The following is a 15,679-nucleotide window of genomic DNA, read 5'->3' on the forward strand; positions in this document are numbered from 1 at the left end:
ATAAAAGAATGATCTTTCCTTTACTTCTAGTCCAAACTCTTGAGCCATGAAGAGAATTATATATATATATAGATACTTCTTCTTCCTATAGTGCTTTTAGAAATGGAATGGGTTGCCTGAGTCAGCCATGAAGACCAATGACTTGGCAGAATTTAATTCATTGATTAACATGCATGAATATATTGACCTATGAATACCCGAAGGACGTGTTATAATCATCTTCTTTTTTGAAGTAACATCTATATTTTATAAGATAAGCTACGTTACCGCACCGGGTGACACTTACCTTGCCTAGCGACACGCTGCCTGAAAATATTTTGATCGATTAAATTGTGGCTGTACTTTGGCCTGTTTATAATTTGGCTCGAATACGACAGCATTTCTCAAACCAATAATAAATAATCTGATCAGTGTCGACCTACTAGTAGTGACTATAGTCTAAACTTATCTCAAATGTAGGCCTAGATCTATATAAATATAAGGCATATATAACCACACACAAAAGATAGACTTTATGTATATATTCAATGAAACTACCATATAATAGTAATTTAAGCCAATGCAACCGGTACGTGCCTAGGCCTACATCAATGATTCAATTTATAGCCTTTAAAATATTCTGGTATTTTAGTCAAGTTTGACTTAGAGTGATACCATAGGGAATATTGGTTAATTATAAATTATGTAAGAAATGTCGAATCCAGTAAGTAGTGGGTTTATTTATTTATTTTTTTAAAGCAGTTCAATCTTTCACAAATGAAACTTTTTATTAAGCATATTAGTAGCCTAACCTTAAAAACAATCTTAATGTTGATTTTATTAGTGGCCCCCGAAAGGGGAAAAGCTGCTATTTTGTGGCGTCTATGTCTGTCCGTCCATCACGTTTATCTAAGAAACTAACAAGTAATAGGTTTATATAGGCCTATCTATAAAAAATTAATTAAATCAATTCTTACTGGGGAACTTTATAAATCTGATGGTTATGACCAGTTGTTTATCATTTCTCGTTCTATAGTTACTTCTTGAAAAGTTTCATAATTACAAGGGGTCTCCATAGTGTACTTTGCACAATCAATAATCGAAAAATATTCTTGTATATTTTAAAAATTCTTGGAGTTTATACTTACATATGACGTGCACAAAATGTTAGTCTATTTATTTATTCATTTATTTTGAATGCCTACAAAGAAACATTTGAGTCGAGTGCGGTAATTCCAGCTGAAGCCATCACGTTTACCTAAGAAACTAACAATATTCTTGATCAGTGTTTCACAAACTGTGTTTCACGGAACCCTATTATATAGTGTTCCGCGAGGCCTGAATAGGTGTTCCACGAAAAAAGTAGCCGTTGCATCAGAACTTTGAATGGTCAAAAATACTATGAAGTCGGATTTCCACTATCTTTTCTAGTTTACGAGATCTAAACGGGACAGACGGACGGACAGACATTTCACACAAAACTAATAGCGTCTTTTCCCCTTACGGGGGCCGCTAAAAACAAACAACTTTTTCATTCTAAGGAGAAGAACTCCGCCTACTCGGATCCAAGCATCAAGATAAATGGACATGATATAAACGCAGTGGACAGATTCACATATCCAGAAATGGAAAGATCGATAATGAAATCGACCCGCGTATCGCCAAGGCCAGTGCATCCTATGGCAGACTAGGTATCACCACAAATAAAAAGCTAGGGATCTATCGAACTGTCATATTCCCTGCATTGCTCTATGGCTCAGAAACACATGAACAGTGTACAGAAAACATGCAAAGAAACAGAACCACTTCCACATGACATGTCTAAGAAAAATGGCAAGACAAAATACCAGATACTGAAGTCTTTCGAAGAGCGGGTCTGCAAAGCATCCACACAATCCTGATGCAGTCCCAGCCGCGATGGGCAGGACACGTCTTCAGAATGGAAGACCGCCGTATTCCTAAACGACTCTTGTATGGTCAAGCGAAGGAAAGCGCTTGCAAGGTGGTCTAAGAAAACGCTTCAGGGACACCCTCAAAGCTTTTCTGAAGGTGTTCAGCATAGACCCAGCCACCTTGGAGACAGAGGCACATGATAGAACATCATGGCGTCGCTCTGTGAAAACTGGCGCACAGGTTGCTGACGAAAAGAGAACAACGCTGGCGGAAGAAAAACGCCAGAGAAGAAAAGCAAGGCCAATGACACTAGCTCCAGCTGGAATAACCTGCCCAATGTGCAGCCGAACATTCCGGACTCACATAGGTCTCACCAGCCACATGAGGAGGCATAAAACCCTAGTGCAAAGCCCTTAGCCCCCTGGATGACAAAGTGGTCATCATCGAACCACGATGGACGATACATCTCGAGAGATGATCTTTTCCCTTTGCAACTTCTTGTGTAGCTAAAGAGGCCAATCCTTGATACATAGTTGCGGTCACAGGCTGGGCATATGTAATCACCAGGCGCCGTTGCATTTTTATTTTCACCCTTCTTTCTGCTGCTGTTGTCTATGGCATCTGCAATCCGAGACCCTTCCTTTATGCTCTCTCTCCATGTGGATCTATCCAGTGCCACTTTTCCCCAGCTCCTAGTGTCGATTTTGAATAGCTTCATTTCGCGTTTGCATACATCCGTACACCGTAAAAGTGGGCGACCAGCGGCTCTCCTGCCTTCTGTTAGATCGCCATACAGAATGCCTTGTGGAAGTCAACCTACTGGCATTATACGAACATGGCCAAGACAGCTAAGGCATCTGACCTGGTGGATGTCCTGGCACCCTGCTCTTCGTAGCACTTCCTCATTGGTTATTTTATCTTGCCACCTTATTTTAAAGATCCTCCTTAGGCATCGAAGGTGGGAGACATATATTCTGCTTTTTTTCCTGCCGTGAGTAGGTTGACCATGTTTCACTTCCGCAAAGCAAAGTGCTTATTACACAGGTCCGGTAGACTAAAGCTTTAGTATTGTTAGTCAGCAATATGTTGTCCCACACTCTTTTCTGTAATCGTGACATGGTGCCCATCATGGGCGTAGCCAGGATTTTTTTTCGGGGAGGGTTGGGGGGGGGGGGGATTCCCCCCTGACTTCCCCCCCCCCCCCCGCGGAAAAAAATAGTTTATTGTAGACTCCCCGCCCTTGCTAGCAAGGGGGTCTGGGGGAGTTCGCATCGCTCCCCCAGCGCGGGGCGAAGCCCTGCCGCCGAGCACTATTTCTGGTATTGAAAGCCAACAAAATGCATATTCTGAGGTATCTACAGTGCATTACCTTGCTATTAAAAAGTTTTATTTCAAAAACCTAATGTGCTATTCTTACTGACTTAGACCCTCTCGCGCCGTTCGGCTCATTTTCCGGCAAGCTGTTTCCGCAACTCTTATTTTGCGTAATTCATTTTGTGTGAGAACATGTCCCGCAAAACCTCATGCGACGCTCTGTCACAACCTTACTAAAGATTTGACTCCCAGTTCGGCATAGGATTTCTTTGATTTAGACCCGATCTCTATATCATATATGACTGACTCCTAAAATCTGTCTTAGTCATCTTTGTTGAGACACATTTAATGATTTTCAATTTCGGCAGAAGACTATTCACACTTTATTAATGGAGCCCAAGCCACTGGTAGAAATGTGTAACCTTTCTTGACTACGCTCTTGGAATTACATGCCTGTATTTCGCTTTAGATTTTATATCGAAAAAGAAAGTTTTCTCGTCAAATCATCTGTTGAGGGGTTTTAAACTAAGAAATCTCTGGAGTTTTTTGTTTTGTTTTTAATTCAAAACCCCATTTAGCTACGATCATAGAATTTGGTGACTGTAGTTTGCTTTAAAATAATATTGAAGAGAGAGGTTTTCAACTCTAAACGCTCTGTAGGGGAATTTTAAACTCAAAACCATCTGGAGGGGTTTTAAACTTTAAAGAAAAAGCCATCTGGAGAAGGGGGATTTAAACTCAAAACCCCTTTGACTACGCTCATAGATTTTATAGTGTGTAATTTGCTTTTTTTTTTTTAGCTTCAAACCCCAACTGGAGGGGAGGGGGGTTTAAACTCAAAACCCCTTTGGCTACGCTCATAGAATTTTGAGTGTGTAATTTGCTTTTTTTATATTGAAGATGGGGTTTATCGTAAATTTTGGAGGGGATTTTAAAATCAAAATCTTCCTCAACTGTGCTGTTGGAATTTGGGGATTGTTGTTTGCATTTTTTTTGTTTTGTTTTATAGAAGAGGGGGATTTAACTGCAAAAATCTCTGGTAGGGGGTTTAAAATTCAAAACCCCCTGTAGGGGGTTTTAAACTCAAAGCCCCCTGGTATAGGGATTTGTATCTCAAACCCCCCTGATAGGTGTTTTTTAAATCTCAAAACCCCCTGGTAGGGGGATTTAAACTCAAAACCCCCTGGTAGAGGGTTTTTAACTCCAAACTGCCTCGGCTGATCTGTGGTAAGTGATGATTTAGTATTAAATTTTAAATCTAACCTAAAATAAACAAAATGAAAGCAAATATCAGTCACTTAATTCCGTTCCCCCCCTTGCGGGGGGGATTTCATTTCGGGGGGGGGTTTGAACCTCAAGAACCCCCCCTGGCTACGCCCATGGTGCCCATTGCTTTGGCTACCCTGTTGTTAATGTCTTTCTCCAGTAATAATAATAATAAAAAAACTAAAACACGATATATTTCGAATCAGATTTTTTACTGGCCAACTACATTAAATCTATTTTTAGCCCTGAACGGCGGGATTATGAATGCCTCATCTAGACTGATAAATTTATTTAATCAAAACTCTATATCTAGTAAATCAATCTATCTCTCTAGATCTATTTTTTCATTGCTTCATAATAATATGTCGCAGACTAAAATCTCTACATTTTTTCAGTCTCCCAAAGCTAGGTCTAAGTCTAAATGTGCAAATACAAATTTGAAGCCTGAAAGTGAAACGGATGACGTCGGACTCGAAGTTCGACGTCGTAAAGGAACAGCTGTATCAGACACTGTGAGTAACTGAGTTCAGAGTATTCGGAGTACAAAGTTATATATTATAGAATCTAGATCTATAATATAGAATGCCGTCTGGCCTCCTTCAGATTCAGTCACTAAACGACTATATTAATATAGATCATCTGATAGAAATGAGATGATACCCCTGGCCCCTCCCCTGGGCATTGGATGATTAACTCTAACTAGATCTAGTCTAACTCTAATCTCTATAGTCACTAGTCAGAGTCTAAGTCTAGTGACTAGTCTAGTCTATTTTTAATATCTATATCATAACATAATTTTAAATTTATTATGCCATTTATCATAATTTTTTTATTTATGCATGCCCTGCATGGTGAAACGATGTTGTAAATATTGTTATATTCAGATATTCTTCTAGATCTAGAATCTATTATCTAGTGAATCTAGTGATTCTAGATTATAATTATTACTACTTACTATAGATCTACTACTTAAGACTTAGATCTAAGTCATTCTAGACACTAAGTATAACTATAAGTATAATCAATCCTAACAAAATCTAGATTCTAGAATCAATAAATTTATTTTAAAATATAATTATTAAATATATTATTATTATAATTATTTAGATTATTTATATATTTTATATATATATATTTATTATATATATATATATTTATTATATATATATATATAATTATATATAGATCTATTCTATATATTAGAGATATAATTTTATAATATTATTTAGAGTATATATATAAATATAATAATTATATAGATATATATTAATTTATAGAGCCTACCATTATGATTATTAAATACTAGACTTATTTTAAATTAAATACTAAAGTCAGTAAAGTAGAAGATTAATTTCTCAATCCAGTTCCTACATCCAAGTCTAGTCTAAGTCCTTAGTCTGGCAGCTAGTCTAGCTGTTCATATGATGATGATCTAAATCTAATAGATCTAGATCTATATAAATATATTATATATATATATATATAATGTAATGTTAGCTTATTTAGATCTAGATATTATATTTAGACACTTTAGTGCAGACACTGCAGTTTTTACCAAACTCATCAAACTGTGTTCTGTGGAACCCTAATGTTCTGCGAGGCCTGAATCTAGATGTTCTACGAACTACTCACTCCTGGAATTATCAATTCGTAGGCCACCAAGTGAATCAATCTCTCTAAAAAATAAGCAAAGTGTTCACTAAATACTTAGAATGTGCAAAGTGTTCCGTTAAGGAAAAAGTTTGGGAAACACTGCAGTAGTTTATAAATTAGCCTATAGATCTAGATCTATATATATAAATATAGATTTAAAATTTTAATAGATCTAAATCTAATTCTCTTGTTAAAAATGTAAACATTAGTTGGTCCATGTTTAACATGTATGGAAGTATTTAACTTAAAGGGTAACTCCGATGGTTTTGACAATTTTTGATATAATATGTGTTTTGATTTATAGATAATGAATATATTATTCTTTTTTTTTTATTTGCAAGAATAACTTAGTAATTGATGTTTTTGTGACATAATTTTTCTGCGCATCCAAAACAGTCAGATTTTCACTGAATTTCTGTGTGACGTCACGACGGTGCACTCAAATCCTATTGATACTCATTGATAGGGAGGCGAAAAAGAAATTATCTTTGATAAAAAAAAATTTTCGTTATTACATCATTAAAATACTTTATAAGAAATTTCTAATGGTGTATAAATTATGACTGTATGTTTGACCGTAATAAAATTATGATTTTTTTGTGCTGTTTCGACCTAACATTGGTTGACATGGAAAAAGTGATGAGAGAGCTTGACGCTGGCTCAGCCGGCGAGACACACCCCCAAGGTCAAAAGTTAAAAAGTTGGAATTGAGTTTCGTAGACGATAGATCTACTTATTAAATAAGAAATTTAATAGTAGATCTAGTATTCGTAGTAAATTTCTAGCTCACAAATCTGATTTCATTTATATTTATGAACTTCAGTTGTTTAAAATGTCTCAGTAGTATCATTAATTGAATTCTTTGGCCTGGAAATCCAATGTATTGTTGGTACTGCACCTGGTATTAACTTCAATTTTTTTTTTAAATCCCATTTCCACAGCAATGAAGTTGCTGAAACAGCTTCTCTCAAAATGGTTTGAGCACAAACAGGAATTAGCTAATGCCTTTGTAAAATATTTGCTCTTCAGGCGAATAAATTTTCCCTTTAAAACTTCATCTCTTGGAAACAAATGAAAAGAGTAAGAGACACTAATTTCTGTATCAGCATACTTGCTGATTTTATCTTTGTGATTGGAACTACTGCAACAATTAGCTGAAGAACAATATTTAATTTTCTTTAAGTAGAAATAGAGGTTTATAAACAATGACCGATTATAAATCAACGTGGAGACTAGATCTAGCTGTGAAGCGTAACAATAAATGCGATCCGATAGGTCTAGATCTAGACTAGAGAGTTTAGGTCTAGATCTATATTTAGCCAGCACCTTCGTGACGTCACGTTTTTAAAAACTAAAAACATCTCGCAGAATCCCGTTTTTTGGGGGGCGTGGAGAATTTTCTGTCTAATTTATTAAATATAAAATTTTCCGAGCATTTAAATAAAAAATGATATAATGTTTACTATTACAACTTTTTACGCAGAATTTAAATATGTCAATAACTAAAATTTGAAAAACTATCGGAGTTTCCCTTTAATCCTTTTTTGACTAGATCTAGATCTAATTACTTATCTAATGTTCAGTGGGTTGCTAGGCTCCATTAATAAAAAAAAATAATAATTTACGAGAATCCTGACAACAACATAAGAAAACTAGATCATGATTGAGTTTGTTTAAATTATTAAAACAAACCTTTATCAAATTTGCAGAAAGATGAGCAGCCTTCAAAGAAATACAAAGTGGAGCAAGAGTTAGGTCAGGAACTGAGTGACGATCTCAAAGAAAAAGTTGCACAAAATAAAATTCATGCCAAAATAAAATTATTAGGCAGTAAAACAAATGGTCTTGTTGTTAACATAGGTCCTTCTTGGTACACTGCACTAGAGTCTGAGTTTTCTAAAGAATACTTTATAAAAGTAAGTGTAATAAATTTTTTTTTTGTCTTCATTTGTTTTTTAGTTTAAAAAAAAAGGTTAAACTTTTACTATAATTATAGATGTATAATACGGATAATCAGACCAGCTCCTTATTTAGACCGAAATTTAAAAGAAAACCTAATAATATGTACATGTAATGTTCGCTTATTTTGATGAAAATTCCATTCAGTCGGACCAAAGAGCATGAATAAGAAAAAGAAATTACAAGTGCTGCTTAGTGGACATGCAAAGCGGGTCAACTAATTATTCATCCACAACTTGCTTCAATGCTATGACAAAAATGATGATTACAATTCTGCAAGTGTTGCTCTAATTTCAGAGAACAACATAGGAAGACCAGAAGTGCTATAAAGATCAACTCCGGCGCCATTTCGCCCTCACTGGCATAGAGGAAAGAAGCTGGCAGTAGATGGCCTCTGAAAGAGACAGTTGTAAAGCTCTCTCAAAGGCTGTGGGACAAACATTTGAGACTCAAAGAAAAGCCATTATTGAAGACAGGTGCAGATGACGGAAAGAAAATAGACCGCCAGTGGACAACAGCTTTTATCTGCAAAATATGCATGTCGCAACAGGATCTGCATAGTCATGTGAATCACTGCATGCATCCTTAATCTTCGGAATTGAAGACATTGCTATTAATTAATTAATTAATATGCATGCAGTCCCAATGAAGCGTTAGATATTTATGATGAGTTTGTTCAAGTGCAGTCTATCAAATGAACATGTCATATCACACTGGATAAAATCTTATAATGTCAACTGAAATTATTTAGTAAAAACATTTTTTTGTTAAGCGTTGCATGCTGAGTATCTATATGATGTTGTAGAACCTTTCAAAAAAACTTGGCAAATTTATTTTTCAATGAACAAAGTAGTTCTTTTTTTATGTTTGCTATATGGGTATAGTGCATACTAAAGATTTAATCGCATTAAATATATTGCATAAAACATAGCATGTTCCATTTTGTGTAATCAAAATCTGAAGGGTTATTAGTACTTAAAAACTACTACTAAAATTATTCCAAGTACATGGTAAAAAATAACTGGGTAAAAAAAATATTTTAAAAAATCAGTGCTCCTATAAATCTTTTACATCTTCAGCTTGTAGCAAAGCAAGCATAGAAGTTTTATTGTGGGCAAAAAAAAACTTTAAGAGATCAGTCTAAAAATTATGACACTTGTAGAAAGGCTTCTTGCAGCAGAAACATTGATATGATATATCTTTATGTGTTACGATCATCAATAGTGCTAGATGTTACGATCAAACTTGATGTCAAGATGTCACGTTGAAGCACAATCAATGATCGTAATTGCTGAGGATCTTTAAATCGTCTTTTAATAAGATGATCATTTAGAAGTAGCTAGATCCAGTTGATAGGATGATCATCTAGAAGTTGCCAGTTGATAAGAGGATCATCTAGAAGTTGCTAATCGCTAAGTTGATCTAAGTATTGTTGTAACCCAGCCTTGCACCAGTGCTTGAGGTGCGCACTAGTGAACGTAAACAAGAAGGACTGTTGGGAAGCCGGCTAGAAGTCATGGGAGTCTGAACAGTCTGGTGCTGAGTGCTGTCCTGTGTGTTACTAGGAAACTGTTTGGGAGACCTGGAGCGACACTGGGAAGTGTGTCGGTGGTCTGTTCTGTGTTCTGGTATAAAGTAGGACTCTTAGAACTTAGACATATTACTCCCTGTGACTTTATAGCAGAAGTCCAAGTCTAACTAGTTACTATTACCCGTACCATTTGTCAATGCTTCATTTGCATTTATCATAAAATAAATACATCGTTTACTCTTGTCAACCTGTCTTTCGTTGAGTGCCTGCCTTAGAGAGTTACAACAGTATATTATTATATTCAATGAAGAAACTTCTCTTCGTCTAAAACAATTACTTTAATTCAAAACTTGGAAAAGCTATTCACAAATAATTACAATGATTAAATGTACTTGAATCAATGATCTACACAATAATATAATTGAGTTCTAACACTAGACTCTCATACATGTTAACTCTAACATGTTCTGCACGACACTGGCGCAATCTACAATCTTCCCCGGGCTTTAGAGCATAATCACGTGACTAACATCTCTACACTGCAAGGCCAACCAATAAATGCAGCTCAAAGTACGATAAATAATATTTCTAACCAAACACATTCACTCCAAAACATACGTTTGTTGCGTGATGGAATTCCCCGAGCTAACTGAAGTTCTGGCTGGTAACCTTGGGCGGCTAAATATAGATACAGTGTACGTGACATTATGTATAATTCTCTTCATGGCTCAAGAGTTTGGACAAGAAGTAAAGGAAAGATCACTCTTTTATTTCAGCAAGTCGGACTAGAGTTACCCTACGAAAAAAAGAGGGGAAAGAACAAGTAGTATTCACACGTCACAAAATAGCAGGGCCGGACTTGACTGTTGTGACCAAGAAGTCATGGAAAGATCACTCTTTTTTATTTCTACCCCGTGTAGTTTTAATGGTGAAAAAAAAGGGGGGGGGGAACAAGTAATCTACTCTGTATTCACCCGTTACTAAATACCAGGGCCAGACTCAACCATTGTGGTGCCCTATGCCAAACGGATATCGTGGGGCCAAGTTTGGGTAGGGATATGGATTATAAGTGAAAATTAAAAGTTTATATTAGAAAATACATTCATCTTTGCATTTTATTCATTCTTTACTACGTACAGAATTACTTTACGAGGCTTGCCTGTAGCGAAGTCATACAGTTTATCATAAAAATTCTATTTCCTACATAGATCACACTCAATAGCAAGAATTACTAAAATTTTCAGTCTGTCTACAAGATTTGTTGACCTCAAGTAATTCTTCATTAGCTTGAGGCGCGCGAAGCTTCTTTCACCAGTTTCCGAAATTACGGAATAATGCCGTTTTTTTAATCGCGCGTAGAATTGTTGTTTTCCATATTCAATGACACCCCCAAAATGACAATTTTTGTCTATATATTTCAGGAGATTTGTATGAGTTTTCTAAAGATTTTAATAATTTCTGGATATTTCCAGGACTTTTTTGTATATTTTACAATTTCAGGAGATTTCTAGGAGCTCCTGGTAAATTGACAGGAGACCGCAGGAAATCTGTTATAAGTTATAAAATGGTTTAATTTAAAAACTTATACTCCTAGAAAAAGTGCAGGTCCTATGAAAGTGCAGGGCCCACTGCGGTCGCATAGGTTGCAGTGGCCTAAGGCGGGCCTTGCAAAATAGCTTCGCCGCTGGTCGACTAGTATATATATAAAGGGAGAGAAGAAGAATTATTTAAGTCAGTAAAGTAATCTTCAAGGAACAGTGGAGGGAGAATGAAGAAAGGGTTGTCCAAAGAAAAGTTGGCTGAATAACATAAAAGAATGGACCCGCCTCTCTCTTGATACCCTGCTAAGTGGAGAGATTCGGTTATGCAATCTGTAACAGCACCCCTGCAGCAGGCAAAAGTCAAGGGACAGATGAGATAAGAGAGAAAGTAATAATTGTGGTTCTTGTTTAAAAATTCTTCTGTTCAAGTAAATAAAATTTCATTCTGATGAATCATTTTATTCAGAGAAACTACTGTTCAGTTAATGTGATATTTATGCCTGTCATCTTTTTGTATTTATACATATACATTTAAAACAATACATTTCAGCTAAGTCAATTCATTGGTGATGAAAGAAAGAAGTCTACAATATTTCCTCCTGCTGATCAAGTTTTTACATGGACAACTACATGTGCTATCTCTTCAGTATGTAGAAAATATTTCTGTCAGTGCTCCTTCAATTCCTTATTGCTTTCTTCAAACCAAAACTATTTATGATTATTTTAATACAATACAAAATAGTTCTACAAAGGGGATTTTTAATGCCTTTTTTTTTTAATCAAGGTGAAAGTTGTTATAATTGGGCAGGATCCTTACCATGGACAAGGACAAGCGCATGGTAAACTGTTTTAAATATGACATTTATGTAACTTAGTTATCAGCTCTTTTTAGATCAATAAATGTGTCTTTTTAATCTACTGTTTATTTTATACCATGGTAGTCTAAGAATATCTTATTAACATATTTGGCTAAATTCTTTGATGTACAGGTAACCTTAGGTAATCTGATGTTTTTGATAATCTGACACCACTCTGGTAACCATCAGACTACTAAGGGTCTTCTATAAAAAAATTTTTAAAGTATTAAGATCATGAACTTACTTTCTGAAATCTGATTATGTTCTGTGGGTGTTGTAATAATGAAAACAACAAATGCTCTGTGCACATCATGTTGAGATAGCATCCACATTAGCAAAAGGTCAATTTTCAAAATCTAGTCTTTTGTTTAGGTAACCAAGATGACATAAAACTAATGAGCTACCAATAGTGCTCCACATTTATTTGCTATTCATTATTTTTTTATGTGTTTTCAGTTAAATGAAAGCCATTAGTTATTAGTGGCTTTATAGTATTGCTTATATTAGTGTTTATACTTGGTGATCCAGATTTTAATAGAGTTACATTGTTTAGATTAATTTGCCTGGTCTTATTTGTTAAATAATATTTTTGTTTGTTGCAGGTCTATGTTTTAGTGTATTACCAGGTGTAAAACCGCCTCCCAGGTAATTTTCTTTCTAAAACAAAAACAAATATACAAAATAAAGGGAGGTGTTGATGTGCTTTGTTTTTTAAAAGATCTATGATCATTTTTGTGCACTTTTTAGCACTGCTGAATCCAATTTTCTAAGCTCTTAGTTTTTAGCACAAAATAATTTCAATATGGAATAAATACTTGTACACTTTGACTTAAAACCTAAGCCTATTAAACAACAAATAGGCAACTAACTAGCAACACTTAAGATTTCATATGAACATTTACTGCTGCTCATTGAGACATTGTTAAAATTATATAAAAATCTTCATTTTGAACCAATTTTAAATATACCCATTACATATTGTTACAGTTCTATTATGCAAACATATTGGACTTGGATTAACATTTTTTTCTTTTACAGCCTAGAAAACATTTTTAAAGAGCTTGAAGGCAGCATTGATGGCTTTAAGCATCCTGGTCATGGAAACTTGATAGGCTGGGCTCGACAAGGTATAAACTTTACAATGTCTCTGTTAAAAAGCAGACATTTTTTCAAACATAAGATGATGGAATTATTTATTATAAGTTTGAAATTCTCCCAGTTCTTTCCTATCTTCTCAATCTGTTCTCATTTGTTTTCTTATCTTCTTATCTTATCTTATATAATACAGACGTTACTTCAAAAAAGAAGATGATTACGTCCTACGCGTCATGTATTTAGTCATGCATATTAACCAATGACTTAAATTCTGCCAAGTCACTGGTTTTCCTGGCTAGCTCAGGCAACCCATTCCATGCTCTAATAGCACTAGGGAAGAAGGAGTATTTGTACAAATTTGTCCTAGCATATGGGATGAGGAATGTGCCTTTATCTTTGTGTCTTTCAGAGTATTTTATTAAATTTTGTATTTGAAGATTATGGTTCAGTGTTTTATGTATGATTGCTACTTTACTTTTGAGCCTTCTGTCCTGAAGGCTTTCTAAATTTAGTGATTTTACTAAAGGTGTTACTCTAGTCAAATGTGAATATTCGTTTGTTATGAATCTCACTGCTCTATTTTGTGTCTGTTCCAGTTTCTTAATGTTTTCTTGAGTTGAGGGGTCCCAAACGGAGGATGCATATTCTATTATTGGCCTAACCAAGGTTAAATAACATTTTAGTTTTATGTTCTTATTTGATTTATAGAAATTTCTTTTAATAAATCCTAATGCTTTGTTTGATTTTTTTGTAGTTTCATCAATATGTGGATTCCATGACAGTTTTTCATTTATTATAACACCTAGGTATTTTGCATTTTTAGTCTGTGTTACTGGTTTGCCATGAATAAGATAAGTGGAATTAATTTGTTTTAGTTTTTTTGTTACTCTTAACAACTGACATTTTTCTGGGTGAAAAGACATGCTTCAATTTGATTCCCATTTCTGTAATTCATCTAATTCTCTTTGTAAAATATCTGTGTCTTGTGTTGTTTTTATTGTTCTATATATTATGCAATCGTCTGCAAATAATCTGACTTTTGTTCCTGAACTAATGCAATTTGGTAAATCATTTATGTAAATTAAAAATAGTGGACCCTTGAGGTACACCTGAGTTTACTGTTATCGGTGTTGATTTAGAGCCATTTATTATTACAGTTTGTTCTCTCCCTATCAGAAAATCTTTAATCCACTGATGCAGTGGACCATTAATGCCGAAATATTTTAATTTTTTAAGCAAACTATGGTGGTGAACTTTGTCAAAAGCCTTAGAAAAATCTAGTAGGATAGCATCTATTTGTCAAAAGCCTTAGAAAAATCTAGTCTTTGTTTCAATGTAGGTGTGCTCTTGCTTAATGCTTGTTTGACAGTCAAAGAAAAACAGCCCAACTCTCATGCAGGGAAAGGATGGGAGCAATTCACAGATGCTGTTATAAATTGGCTCAATTCAAATCTGAAAGGTGTAGTTTTTATGCTCTGGGGAGCCTATGCTCAAAAGAAAGGCTCCAGAATTGACAAGGTAAGCATAGAATGTAGTACACAAATTTTTTTCTTACTGCGTTTACAAATTCTAGCGTTATAGAACTTTAAGTTGATTTAACTGCTCTTTCAGAAGAAATTAAATTTCTTGGAGGGCAAACCACATGCTTCAATACATAAAATATCTTTTAAGATTTGAGACCTGCTTGTTCAAAATTTACTTCCATTAGTTTTCATACATTATGTTTAACACATTTTATAAGTAAACTACTATTATTTCTGTTTGTTTTATCAATAGCAATCAACTCTAAAATTCTGCTGACCATCTATCCTCTATAGATGTCATGGTCAAAATTTGATTTAGTGTAATTAACCTCTCATTTGCTTTATTTTAATTTTACATATTTAACTGAACAACCTTCCTACTCTGAAATACATATGTAATACTAATAGCAGTTTGATCAGAATATTTCTATCAACTTGTCTTTTAAAAAAGTGTTGTTGTTTTTTTTTATTAGATGTACAGGTATACATTTTTCTGCTATTATGAATTTCTTCAGATTATTATTTAATTGGCTCGATTTATTTTTATAGAAAAAGCATCATATCTTGACAGCAGTCCATCCATCACCATTGTCAGCCCACAAAGGTTTCATTGGATGTAAACATTTCTCCACATGCAATGAACTTTTAAAAAAAGATGGCAAAATAGAAATCAATTGGACATCATTGCCTGCTCATTGAGAACAATTTTATTATTTTATTTCGTTGTTGTAAATATGTATACTAGTCTAAAAATTATTTTATTTTAAATTAGGTACACTTTTTTTTTTTAATTTTCTAATGCTAAGAACATAATTATGTCCAAGCCTAAACCATCTCTTGGATGGAAGAGGGCAAGGTTCAAACAGAACCATTCTAATGACAGTCTGAATTGCATACTTTATGACCAGGCAGCCAGATTAGTTTTTTTAATGTTAATATAATGTCTATTGTGTATTTATTTTATGCTGTATTTTTTATATAAATTTTTACAAGACAAATGTCTAATTAGGACATTTTATTTTTCTTTGTATTTATTATTTTTTTTACTGTAGAAATAAATAATGTCTG

The 15,679-nt window shown here is 34.4% G+C and overlaps 1 protein-coding gene across 3 annotated transcripts; it reads left to right on the plus strand.

Annotated features, from left to right (window-relative positions):
- The first annotated feature begins 481 nt into the window (after positions 1-481).
- Positions 482-15,675, plus strand: LOC106072128 (uracil-DNA glycosylase-like). Of its 3 annotated transcripts, XM_056003828.1 has the most exons (9): positions 484-703; positions 4,848-4,964; positions 7,815-8,021; positions 11,687-11,782; positions 11,921-11,975; positions 12,596-12,638; positions 13,032-13,120; positions 14,428-14,606; positions 15,161-15,673. In XM_056003828.1, the coding sequence occupies exons 1-9, from the start codon at positions 692-694 to the stop codon at positions 15,308-15,310; spliced, it is 948 nt and encodes a 315-aa protein (XP_055859803.1). In that variant the 5' UTR covers positions 484-691; the 3' UTR covers positions 15,311-15,673. The 3 variants fall into 3 exon arrangements, with proteins under 3 accessions (XP_055859812.1, XP_055859803.1, XP_055859793.1); XM_056003837.1 differs by lacking the exon at positions 4,848-4,964 and having other exon boundaries at positions 482-703; positions 15,161-15,675; XM_056003818.1 differs by lacking the exon at positions 484-703 and having other exon boundaries at positions 4,694-4,964; positions 15,161-15,672.
- Positions 15,676-15,679: the final 4 nt, after the last annotated feature.

The sequence above is a fragment of the Biomphalaria glabrata genome, chromosome 1 (genome assembly GCF_947242115.1).
Source record: "Biomphalaria glabrata chromosome 1, xgBioGlab47.1, whole genome shotgun sequence".
NCBI lineage: Eukaryota > Metazoa > Mollusca > Gastropoda > Planorbidae > Biomphalaria > Biomphalaria glabrata.

What these genes read in the sequence shown, in the direction of transcription:
- LOC106072128 (XM_056003818.1), top strand. Translation starts at nt 4,713, where the DNA reads ATGAATGCCTCATCTAGACTGATAAATTTATTTAATCAAAACTCTATA. An exon ending in GAACAGCTGTATCAGACACT is followed by an intron (nt 4,965 to 7,814) that starts GTGAGTAACTGA and finishes TCAAATTTGCAG; the next exon opens with AAAGATGAGCAGCCTTCAAA. An exon ending in CTACATGTGCTATCTCTTCA is followed by an intron (nt 11,783 to 11,920) that starts GTATGTAGAAAA and finishes TTTTTAATCAAG; the next exon opens with GTGAAAGTTGTTATAATTGG.